Raw genomic sequence first — 13,703 nt, 5'->3', positions numbered from 1 at the left:
ACATGAAACTTCTCAGAATGTGGGTGCTATAATGCATTTGCAGTAGGCATGTGCCGTTCATCTTTAGTTAGTGTTATTGTCAACACTTCAGATTTTTACTCATCTACTCAGGCTGTCTAGAATTCTTTTTTATCTTTTAAAGGAACATCTTATGTCATATAGTGCTACTGATTTGAGGAAACATGGTAAAAAAAAAACAGCATTATTAAAAATTTATTAGCACGTTTGTAATTTCCACTATAAGGTTTACCATCAGCGTGAGTATGCTGTTGTGATTGTATATAAATTGTATATAAAGCCTCATCAGTTTGTATATACACAATATGACCGTGTTGTACTGTACTTGGATAACTGATTTAATAAATAATTTTAAACCACCTTAACAACTGCCTGAGGAATCTGTTATTTATAGGAAGCAATTTAAAGTGGCCGGTAATTTAACACTGTCTCAGATAGAACTGTACTGCCACACCTCTTACTGATGTCATGCCTTCTTTACTGAGGTTAAAGCAAAGGCCACACCTCCTTCAAGTGCAGTCTTTTAACTCAGTGTTGTCTTCACCAGTTTGAGTAAAAGACCTTTCTTCAGTAGGCGTGTCCGTAAGAAGTCAGGCCTCCTTTACTGGAGTTGACTTGGGCCATAATTTCTTCACATGCAGTGACACACACAGGGCCACATGCTCACTGGGGACTGGCTTGAACACAGGCCACACATCCTTCAGTGTGACCGACACATAGGCTACCTTCATTAGGAGCCGGTAATCACACCATGTTCATTAGGCGTCTCGGTCAGATGCTTATCCTGATTTTCAGGGACTGATGCACAGACAACACCTCTCACTGGTACTGACATAGGCCACACCTCCTTCACTAGTACTGATACACAGACCTTGCCTCCTTCACTCTAGCTAACAGACACCTCATTTACTGTGACTCAAACAGATGACACACCATTACAAGTGAAAGCCAGAAGCCATGATTCCATCACTGTGACTGACTGAGACCACCCCTTTTTCACTAGACCTGACAGAGACCACATCTCCTTCTCTGGACCTGACAGAGACCACATCTCCTTCGCTGGACCTGACAGAGACCACACCTTTTTCACTAGACCTGACAGAGACCACACCTTTTTCACTAGACCTGACAGAGACCACATTTCCTTCGCTGGACCTGACAGAGGCCACACCTCTTTTATTAGGGTTGAAAGCCAGAAACCATGATTTGATCACTGGGACACACCTGCTTCATTAGGACTAACCGCCAGAAGCAATGTCTCTTTTACTTGGAAATTACACATAGGCCACACTTCCTTCACTGGGATTGGGAGGCAAAAATAAACAGAAAAAAACCATACGCGATCCTGCTTTGAATGTCAAAAATACTTTTATTTAAATGTTTTAAGATACGTCATGTCATATTTACACGCTTAGCTGATTACAGTTTTACTGTATGTTAAAATCAATAATGAAATAAAAGGCAGCAAAACATGACGAGAAAACATAGAAAAGCAAGCAAAAATTATAAATAACCAGAAAACAGCTAATTCACACCTGCCATCATTCAATAAAAACTTCTATTTTATTTGGTCAAAATGTTTTTGTCTAAAAAAACAACTGAAAATTATACAAGGCCACTGAAATTCCTCTCCACATTGAGTTCCCGCACCTCCTAAATGTGAACACTTCCTACATACAGACTCCAGTCCATTCCACAACATACCTAAAGCTCTGCATGTTAGTGTTTCTTTCTCAAATACTCTGAATTGTTATAATCATCAAATATGGCCAATCAAGCGTATTACAGGAGGAGAAGAAACACAAAACACGTAGTGCCTAGAACCGAAGAACAAAAAAAAAAGAAAGAAAAAAAGAATAGTGAGTGAAGGCACCAAAAACTCTGAAGTGGTACAAATAATACACAGATCAATTGGATAAAGGAGCTATAAAATGAAACTGTGAGCATGTAGAAGCTTTTCTTTAGCGCTGAAGCTGTGATGAAAAAGCTGTACAAGGAAGTGTTTAGGCATCAAAACGGCTGATCTGTTTACAAATCTTTAAAAGAAAGATTTGTCAAAAAAAAACAACAAACAAACAGAAATCAAATGTACACAATGTCTCTAACACCTAATGTAGTCGATCAGATAAGACATGTTTGTTGCTGGATTTTTAAAAGGCAATGATGGATTTTTGATGGATTTTATCATTTGTAAGTGAGATAGACGTCCATTACATTAGCCTTCACACGTCTCACACTGATCGCCAACATCACAGGTTTAACATGCTTTCACATATGCAGTGTTTATGCTGTTTTTCAATGGAACCCTGGTGTATTTTGCCCACCATCTTTACTCTGTCAGTGTCTGAGCCCTGGTGTCTCAGTCTGCTTCCACCTGAACTCTAGTGAGAGAGATAGAAAGAGTATCAATTCTTAATGGACTTGACTACAGGAGTTAAACTAAACGTGCTGCATGTTTGGGTTGCAGATATGTTTTTTCTTTTTTTATATATAACTGTGAACAGCTAAACTGAGTCAAGGGTTAAGGACAGAGCTGTAAGAATTAAAAAGAGAAATATATTAATCTGATTATTTATACCCTGTACTTATCTAATAATTTATTCTGAACTGGCTCCATATTCTCCATGCTTAATTTCTGCATGGATTTTTGGGATTTTAATGAAAGTTTCCTGAAATTAGATGTTTTCAGCCATACTTTCACTTTGCTGTTTAGTTCGTTTTTATTATGTGCAAACACAAACCAAATAGCAAATAAATAAAATGAATGAATTATACTCTGATTCCAACTAAGTAAACAGACTAATAGTTGTGAAAGCACACTGAGAGAAACACTGGGTACATGTGACTATTTTTCACTGAACTATTCAATTAATGTGAGATGTATCTGGGTTAGCATGCTGTGTTCAGAAACGCTTCTGACTGAGCTTCATGTCCCTGAGAGAGCCCTGTCCAAAATGGGAATGCAACTTTAAAATGGAAAAAAAAATAAAAAGACCAGCAAATGATAAAGAACTATAAAACGAATAAATACAAGCCAATGCAATGGTGCCACTGGACAGAACCGTCATTAAATATATGTTCCTCTATATACATGGGCTTTTCTGTATTTTTTTTTTTAAAGCTCTGGGTTTGATATAGATTGGCATTTCTCATGTCTCTGGTTCAGTTTTCTTTCACACGTTTGTGTCCTGCAGCAGGGGCTCCTTGGCTTCTGGAGGCTGAGCGCTGTGCTGATGCCCGTGGCCGGAGGTGTGTTTCTTCCAGCTTCCTGATCGGCTACCCAGTGGTGTGTGTTCAGGGATGAACAGAGCCACGAGTAGCGCCAGCAGCACTGAGCATGCTCCAAAAAGAAATGGAGGCCCAGGAATTATAGCACTCTGGAAGGAGACAGGAGTGAGAAATTCAGTATACTGATATAGAGTATACTGGTGTAGGTTTCCTGACATGGAATTTATTTGCTTATTTCTTGGCTCAGTTAGTATTTTTAAGTTCTTAAAATGACTCCAGATTCGGAATAGTTGCTTTGTGGTAAATGGGATGGTTCTAGTCATTTGTTTGCAGTTTCAATAGTAATTTAGTAAACGTGAAGGACGGTGTAACGTGTGTGCTGTAGCTGACCTGCTGATGGAGCTGAGTTTGATGCTGGACATCTTCACCTCCATCAGGAACCTCATCCAGCTCCACGTGAAAGATGTAAAAGATGAAGCCGTAGAGAGCTGGGCCCAGTCCGTTACACAGACCACGGATCCCTGTTATCATTCCCTGACCCACTCCTGAACGAACGAACGCGCGCGCACACACACAGGATTCTTATTAGGGATTGATTAATTTTCTTTAACAGTACATGTGACATCATGTTGATTATATATATATATATATATATATATATATATATATATATATATATATATATATATATATATATATATATATATATATATACACACACACACACACACACACACACACACACACACACACACACACACACACACACACACACAAAAAGGAGATAATGGAAGTCGCTCTAGATAAAGGCGTCTGCCAAATGCTGAAAATATAAATATATCCTACATAACTGTGTTGTCATTTTGACATACTAATAAATCTAAGGGCAAGAGTCTCACCTTGCTGGTCTGGGTCTGCAGTACGGGACACTAGTGCACTAACAGCGGGGAAAGTGATGCTGGACATGGCCGCCACAGCGCCTGCAGCCCACATCATCCTAACGACAAGAACAACATCGTTAAAAAGCTCAAAATCAGGTCTGTAAAGTTACATGACAATGACCTCTGTCCTCACACTCACCATGGCTCCGAACCGAACCCGTACCATGCTAGCTGAAGGATCTGAAAGCCCAAACCCAGCAAGATTGTGTTCTTGTTCCCAATGGAACGCATGAGTAAACTTAACACTACAGTCTGAAGGGGAGAAAATACAAAACACACACAAAAAGCCTTAATAAATAGGAATCTTCCAAAATGGTGCAGAGTAAAAAATTTGAATAATTAAAACATAAGCAAACCTGTGCGACAATTGAAAGTAATCCTAGTACAGCTATGAAAGCAGCAACACTTTCTGATGAAAAGCCCATTATCTGTACAAAAATACAAACAATTGATTCATCATTCACACATGAACATTTAGAAGACATTAGGACTATTTTAGGTGTGTATTACAAGAGGTATAATAAAAACACAATGATAATCAACCTCATAGTTTTAACACTAACTCAGTTACTGTCTGTCATTAATTATCATCCTGTAACAGCATGGCATGAAGTGTTTTATTCCTTACTTATATAACATGCCTACAGCAATAATAATTCTATAATCAGACCTGTCGAAGGTAGAGGAAGAAGCTGGAGTACTGGCCAGCCTCTGGGAGGTATGACAGGAATACTGTAATACAGATGAGGAGCACCGTTGAGTCCTGACCCACCTTCTTAAGGGACTGGAGAGTTGAGAGAGAGAGAGAGAGAGAGAGAGAGAGAGAGAGAGAGAGAGAGAGAGAGAGAGAGAGAGAGGGTGATGTACTCAACAATCTGGTGGTTTCTTTTGCACTGAACCAGTGTGCAGTACCTCTGTCTTGTCTATACCTTACTGAACACTTTTCAATCTTCTTCGCTCAATGTTTTTGAGATTCTAAAAGTTCTCATGCAGGATAGAGAGTGTTACAGACATATTTCTAAAACATCAGCTCGCAGCTACAAAGCACAGGTATATATTAGTAAATATGTTAGCGTTTCTATCATATCAGTAACATTAGTGTGGTAAAAGTTACTCCGCTTTACTAAATCTCTACAGAAACACATTCATACTTACATATTACATTTTACTAGGTTTTGTAAATCTCTAGTCCACACAGGAGTGGTAGCTTTACTAAAATCCTGTGGGAGATCAGTGTGTGAGTTGAGTCCTGACCAACTCCTGTTCACATGACGCTCTGTGCTGATCTGTCTTTATAAAGCAAACAATAATAGTACAACAGCCACTGTGCTGAACATGCTCTGCTCTCACAGAGAGGTGAAACCTGCTGATTGTGACTCACTGAGAACAGATGGATGTTCAGTGTGCATGTGGTATTTTAGGATCTAGAATACTGAATACTTCACTGTTCCCGTTATCCAGCATTAGAGACATTTCAGAACGTGTGTAGTTCAACACTGTCAACACTACTACACACTCAATTTATCACTTATGTTAGCAGACTATATATATATATATATATATATATATATATATACCCATACATACATACATACATACATACATACATACACATATACATACACACACACACACACACACACATACATACACACACACACACACACACACACACACACACATATATCCACCATTTTGTTCGTCTCTCTGACCAAAGACAGACACAATCTACCCAGAATTCTTTCATTCTTATTCTTCATTCTTACATCTGCCTATTTGACCGACGTTCTATCCATCATCGGTCCACCAGTAAATCAAATTTTTCCTAATTTTTCTTACACCACAAGTCACCTAAACTACAACACAACAAGCACACTCACGGCAAAAGGGTCAGCCTGTTCCCAGGAGATCGGCGCTCCCCACGACGCCGGCCTCATTTTCTCTGGTAGTGATTCAGGAACAGCCACCAGTATGAAGCAGATGTCCAGCATGGCGATCGCTGATGCTAAAACCACTACTAGACTGTCTCCATATGCTCGGCTGAGGTAGGCACCGATGGCGGGGCTGGTCACTAGGCTTGCTGCAAACGTAGCTGAAACCTAACAAGAGCCATTAAAATAACAACATGTGAAAATACATATACTGTATATAACTATATAACATAAGAACACAAACAAACTGATTAGTATGTTACATTATAGGCAGATATATGGGTTATATACACTTAATATGGCATAGACTGGAAGTGGAATACTAATGAAATGCTAATAAAAAAGTAAAACATTCCTGTATACACGGCTCATTAAAGACAGTTTTTTAAAGATGAACATAGCATGAGTATTCAGTCTCACACAACAAACAAAAATAACGACATTCAGAACAAACTTCTATCATTGCCATTGAATATATAACGAGAAAATTTGTAATAACGGTACACACCAGGCCGTATGCCATGCTGCGTTCATGCTCCTGCGTGATGTCGGCCACATAGGCAAAAACCACAGAGAATGTCACAGCGAACACTCCAGATACAGAAATGACCGCAAAATACCACCTGAAACCGAAGCAGTGCTCAGAATCACAGTATAGCCAACCATGTCTAATTAAATGCAAAAGTTTCCAATAAAATGACTTAGTCGCAAAGAAATTATTTCCAGTACTGTTTGAGTGTGCTGCTCACTGATATCAAATATATCTCATGATACAATACATAAAGTAATCTTTATAATAGAAAAATACATCATGAGACATTAAAAAACACTGACTTTGTGTTCAGTTAAGAAAAAGAGGGAAAATGAAATAAGTGATACAAAAAATGTTAACATCTCATCAGTTACAGTGATAAGAACACCTTAGATCTCATTAGATGACCAACAGAAGTGTAGCAGATATTGGAAAATAATCAAATGTTATTTAAAACGAAACCCGGCAACTAAAAATATAGTTGCAACTTGCACACAAATGTTGATCTCTTGTGTTTTTTTCCCTGTTTTCTATGAACACAACTATTCTTGATCTTTGCTATACAGATCCAGTTCCCGTATCCTCCACATATAAAGTCTGTTGACTTGTTTGAACTTAAAGACACAAGACATCTTGTAAACATCTCGGATATAACATACCTGGGTGGTGCCTGATCATAATATTCACTCTGTGCTGAGTCAGACATTATTAACAGCTCTGGCTAGGTAGCTAATAATTTGCAAATATTATGCCTGAATAACAATAATTATAAACTTGTACAAGCTAAAATTATTACAATAATTACCAGTTGGAGACAGCTAAATATTTTTTGGAAGCTCAAACCACAAGTGTGAGATGTCATGATGTAAACAAAGGATGTTAGGACAGTAACAACATGGTTAAGCCACTCAAAGAACTTTAGCTAATTGCTACTTATCTTAAGAGACAACTGATTTTCCAGTTTGAAGAGCTAAACAGCACTGAGGTGAATGTCCAATCAGTCATCTGATAATTACTGTAATTCATGACTACAATCTAATTCGTTGAACATGTTTGCATTTATAATCCTCTTCATCAGCGTCTTTTTCAACTAAACGAAGTCTTGATGTTTATGCTGTTGTTGAGTAAATGGAAAGGGTCACTGGACCAGTGCTAGAACGTGTGTGTAAATAGTAGTGAACGCCGGTGACATACCATGGGCTAATCTTCATCAGAGGGATGGGAGCACACGTGAAGAAAACAGTGAGGAGGAGAAACGACTTCCTGCCCCAGACATCAGACAAAGCGCCAATCAGTGGGGCGCTCAGGAACGACAGCAAACCCTGTGACCAACAAGAACTACGTGTTTACTACTCCTGCCATGTTTTACTGGAAATCAACCAATCACACAACAGATTCAATACTGCACCTTTACTCCCTGTATGAGGCCATTCATTAAAAACGTGTGCTTCGGAAATGTTTCATGAAGGACCTGGATAAGCAAGAACAATAATAAAGATAATTAGTGTATTAGAATTCAGCACAGTATCGGGTTTAATAAGAAAAGAGTTAGGTAGAATAACCAAATCTAAAACCAAGAAGTGATTGTATTTCAAAAGAGAAGTTCAACATCTGTTAGGCCTGAATCACAACTGAAACAAAATCTTTTCATTTGTTTGCTGTTTAGTTCTTTTTACTTATTAGTGGCATCAGCTTCATTTTCTGGAATCAAACTTTAGAACTGTGAATCATGGGTGAAATGACCAATTATCTTTCATTTATTATTTTAAAAAAATTACTCTGTAGAAGTTTCTGATGTTAATCTTCAAAAATGGAATACACAAATACGCAATAAAAACGATTTTTGTATAAATTATAGAAATCAAACTGTTTAAAATTAAAGAAATAATTATTTTTTAATTATTATTCTCTTAATTAGCAGGTTTTGGCTGATTAAGGCACTTCCAGAAGACATTATATACATTTTACAAAACCTTAATATCTAAAAAGATTTTTGCCAAATACTCATTAAATAAATCTGAACACCGAATTCACTGAAATGTTTGAATAGTTAAGACAATTCTGCAGAATATTTATTTTCTCAGATTATGGAATTTCAGGATTTTTTGCCATCACTACGATAAAAAGCATAAGTAACATATCCTTGACCTACCACCAGTGTTGGTGCAGTCAACAATCCCCAAGCAAAGAACTCCAAAAATATGACGATGACAGCATGGTAAACACTGGGGGACCCGAAACCCTGCGGCTGTGAGGAGACACATATACAACTGTTAAAAACCTGCTAGTAAAAAATAAAATATTGCAGGTTGTGATGTAGAAAAAGTGACAACAACTGGGTTACCACCACACATTTGCTTCATTTCAGATATCAGCAGGATCTGATGTGCTTTATTCCTCTTATGAGAGAACAATTTGTCAATGATTACATTTTTATTGATTAGAGAATGTCATATTATTTATCCATATATAGTTGCATGTCAATGTTGTGAAACGTCCCAGAAACAAGTTCCAGTTCTCAGTTATAGCTAATAAAGTCACTCCCTCACCAGCCTCTTTTACTTTTACTTAAACTCCTTTGTCCTGAAGATAGCCGACAAAGTTACCGTTTTTCTTCTTACACTTGAAACATATTCTATAAATGTTACATGAACATCTTACAAAATGAAGTCGCTATATCAATGATTACACACAGTTTTAAATCCATGTTTTGTGTTCTTCATACAAGTCTGTCACTGAATCGTTAACATACAAACAATAACATATTAACGTGAGCACTTTAATATTAAACTGTATTTTAAACAGTAATTAAACACCTTCCAACCAATCAGAATCAAAAATTCAGCACTGCTTGTGATGGTGTACAAACATTCAACATAGAAATTTATATTTCTAGGTTGAAAATTAGCCATTGAACTCAATGTGAAGAGCCACTCAAATTTTATGGTTTGTGTGTGTGTGTGTGTGTGTGTGTGTGTGTGTGTGTGTGTGTGTGTGTGTGTGTGTGTGTGTGCACGCGCGCACGCGTGTGCGTGTGCGTGCGCACATATCAGATCTGAGCTTCATCACACACAATCAGCTGTATTGTTTGGATTGTAAAAACCCTGACAGTTTTAACAGAAATGAACATAATCACCACAGAATCTATGTAAAATGAAACAAATTCAAGTTTTGTAACAAGTCTGCTGTGTCTTCATTTCTGTCAGGCTGTAAACTAATGGTCTAACAGCTGTAATGGCAATGTGCACTTACTACAGTCATACACAGTTTCTCAGCACCCAAACCAGTGTGTCTAGGTTTAATCTGTTTCTGCTGTAAAGATGTGACACTATTTCCTTTGCCTTCACTCCTACCTAACTACAATCTGTCATGTCCCCAAATTTATCTTATATGATATCTTATATCAAACACACTCAAGAACACAAAGTTGCTGACCACAACTAAAACAAACACCGGTCTAGTTCTGGCTAAGCAGCTCTGCACACTGCTACACTACTGACACTTAATAATAAACGGTTCCTTTTAATTAAATCAGTGGCTTGTACGTTTTTAAATAGTCAATTAATACCATTCCAAACACTAAACCCTCTAATCATCAGTCCTAACTGCAGTAAGTAAATGTAAATATATAAGGGTGTGCAATATTATATTATTATAGCTAAAAAGACATTTCTGTGAAGAAATCTGTAGCTAAATAATTTTAAAAAAAGTTTAAAAAGAGACTCAGTTGTAAAGTCGCAAAACTACATATATCAGCTCTTTGACACAATTTTTATGCTCTGACAAAAAGAAGGAAGGATAACTAATTTAAAAACTCAGGGGGAAATTCAAGGCTAGTGAATTAATATTGCTACAAGAATCAGTATGTTTCTATGAAAGAACAAACCAGAAGCTGAGTTACATCATGTACACTGAGAAATGTACATATATATCTGACACAAAACAACTATTTCATAAGACGTCAAAATCCTCCGGTCATGACACAGTCATAAAAAAAACAGGTGTGAAAGAAGAGTGGATATTTTTTACTCTTCTACTCTAAGAAAATACTTTATTTTCTGTTATGGGACGCAGGGGCATGTTTAATCACTGAGCATAGGATAACTGGTTGTCTTTCTGTAATATTAAACAAAGTGTGAACACAGTAACAGCTGGAGTTCTTAAGGAACACAACACCAAATATGGTCAAAGATGGATATGGATCCACAGATATATCCTAAAACCAGGAACCAAAATGCTACACCAGAGCGTGTAAGTGTGTAAATATGTATGCCTGAAATAAATCATCTCTGACACAAACTACCGCTGACATGCCATTGTGAAACATTCCCCAGGCCGTATAACACTGCATGGATTAACCAGTGGCTGATCCCACAATTCAGTAACTGATGTCCCTTGGGTGCAAAATGTGTTTAGCATTGAATAACAATGTTATAGTGACTAAGAATTACGTTTTCAAAAGATTCTAAACAGTCATGCATAAAAACTTAAACTAGAGTGATCCACATTTGATAACCATTAAAGTCAATTAAGCAATACTGGAGTTTTTCCCCGAAAATGTTTGTGAATGTGAGAGAGAAAGAGAAAGACAGAGAGAGAGAGAGAGAGAGAGAGAGAGAGAGAGAGAGAGAGAGAGAGAGAGAGAGAGAGAGAGAATGAATGAAGGAAAGAGAATGAGAGAGAGATAAAGAAAGACAGAAAGAAAGAAAGAGAGACAAAGAGAGAGTGACAGAGAGAGAAAGAGAGAGAGAGAGAGAGGGAGTGTGCAAGAGAGAGAGAGAGAGAGAGAGAGAGAGAGAGAGAGAGAGAGAGAGAGAGAGAGAGAGAGAAAGCGAGAGAGGTTGAAGCATATAGCTGCTATAACGTAGGAGCTAACAGTAACTGGCAAGTTTGTTATGGTATAAGAGAAACCATGATGTGAATGCAGGAGATAAATCAACGTACTGTGGTAACAGGAACACCACTTCATCACTCAACCTGCTTTTACATCATTTTTGCTGTATGATTTTGTGATCAAATCTATGCCTTACTTTGACAGTTAGCCTAGTATGCAATCACTTTGTTTATTTCATGAGCACACCATCTTTATCATTTTCATTTCCCTTACAATACTCAAGTGAAAAGTAGTTCTTTCCATTTCTTTAAATGTGCCTATACCAAATATAATAATAATAATAATAATAATAATAATAATAATAATAATAATAATAATATATATTATTAGTAGTAGTAGTAGTTGTAGTAGTATTTATTTGTGCTTGTTAAAATGGGCAATATGACTATAGAATGATGGTAAGTCATATTATATTACATTATATTACATTATATTATGTTACATTATAATATATTACATTATTTTATATTACTTCTACATATGTGATAATGACACACAGTATTATTATATTATGATATTATGATGACACCTACAGTATTACTATTATATTATATTACATTATATTATGTTACATTACATTATATTACTTCTACCTGTGTGATAATGACACATACAGTATTACTCATGTTACCCAGTGCCTGTGATGACACTAACGATGACACTAATAATGAGTGTTTACACAGTAAAAACTGGTCGGTTTTAGAGAGGATCGTTAATAAATTTCAGTACAGGTGAAAGCTGATGTTTGTCAGAGGAAAACAGAGGAAGTTGTCATGCTGCACTTCTCTATGGGACTGTATGTAGTGTTTATCTGATGTTTAAGCACAGAATGAATAAGTAACCGACAGGACAGAGTGCTGTAGGAGGTGAATGTTGTGTTATTTAGTGAACTCACCGTGCCGCCATCCTTGATGATGATCTTTTTGGCCAGCAGGAGACTGCGATTCACCCGCTTCTTCTTTTTGCTCTGTGTCATGATATAACCATCCTAGTTGATTTCAATGTTTTTAGCGAGTCTCGAATTGTGAATTTATCGTAAAGCGGGATCCCGTAAAAGTACTGGAAACATTTTTTTTTACAGTTCTACACTTCGCGTCGCCCATTCACTTCTATACTCCGCCGCCATCTTAACTAAAAAACTCAAACACATGAGCGGTACGACGTGACGTCATTACGTCACGCCAGACCGTTCGTGGAGGATGTACGTGATGACGCGGACATCATTCGATTTACAGGGGGCGCGTCTGCGTTTGTTATGTTTCTGGACGTTACTTGTACGTTTCTCTGGTAAACGTGGTATAGCAAGCCAGATGAAAGGCAAAAACAAAACTGACATCCAACAGTCATGTCGTCCTTTTGTATGATCTGTACAGAGATGAACAAATGAAGCAGAGCTTCGACCTCACAGTGTGTTTGAGGCTTTAGTTACTGATGTGGATGAGTTCACTGACTCGGTGACATCAGGTTCTGTGAGGACGTGTGTGTTCCCTAAGGGACTTACTTAACATTCAACAACGATAAACCATTGGTTCAGCACAAAACTCAAACAGCTTCGCTAGGCCGAAGTGGACGCCTGCAGAAGGGGACAAAGCCATGTACAAACAGGTCAAATACACACAAAATAAAGCGATAAGAGTGGCAAAGCAAAACTACTCAGAAAAGCTAAAATAATAATAATAATAATAATAATAATAATAATAATAATAATAATAATAATTTTAACAAAAACTTTCAATAATGACTCAATAAAGGCCTGAAAGCCATCACAAGTTACAAGTCCCCATCCCCGGCACTGAGGCCAATCAACAAATGGCTGAAGAACTGAACAGTTATACTGCAGGGTTGAAAAACAAAAGCCTGGTCTGACACCTCACACCTTTTGTGAAGATGATGTCAGAATCAGAATCAGAATCCGGTTTATTGGCCAAGTTTGTTGACACACAAGGAATTTGGTTCCAGCTGTTTGTGACACTCAAAAGTACAGACATAACTTTGACATAACCGGATTATTTTGCTCCATTCCAGATATTTGGTTTGCCAGGTTTTGCAGTGCATCACTCATGTTGGGATGTAAACTCCAGTCAGAATGAATGAGGAGAATTCCCGCGGTGAATAAAAGGGTTTACAGTTTATGAACAGTGATTCCAGATGTACGCAGA

The 13,703-nt window shown here is 37.4% G+C and overlaps 1 protein-coding gene across 1 annotated transcript; it reads right to left on the bottom strand.

The window, feature by feature from the left end:
- Positions 1-1,367: 1,367 nt before the first annotated feature.
- mfsd14a1 (major facilitator superfamily domain containing 14A 1) lies at positions 1,368-13,151 on the bottom strand. Its single transcript, XM_027158647.2, has 12 exons — positions 12,440-13,151; positions 8,803-8,898; positions 8,059-8,121; positions 7,845-7,972; positions 6,627-6,741; positions 6,068-6,286; positions 4,858-4,971; positions 4,544-4,615; positions 4,327-4,439; positions 4,146-4,243; positions 3,637-3,791; positions 1,368-3,395 (listed from the first exon to the last, which is right to left on the bottom strand). The coding sequence occupies exons 1-12, from the start codon at positions 12,518-12,520 to the stop codon at positions 3,192-3,194; spliced, it is 1,458 nt and encodes a 485-aa protein (XP_027014448.1). The 5' UTR covers positions 12,521-13,151; the 3' UTR covers positions 1,368-3,191.
- Between the last annotated feature and the right edge of the window lie 552 nt (positions 13,152-13,703).

Source organism: Tachysurus fulvidraco, chromosome 2 (assembly GCF_022655615.1).
Source record: "Tachysurus fulvidraco isolate hzauxx_2018 chromosome 2, HZAU_PFXX_2.0, whole genome shotgun sequence".
Taxonomy (NCBI): Eukaryota; Metazoa; Chordata; class Actinopteri; order Siluriformes; family Bagridae; genus Tachysurus; species Tachysurus fulvidraco.
The sequence above is the reverse complement of the archived record's forward strand: the minus strand, read 5'-3'. Positions and strand labels throughout refer to the sequence as shown.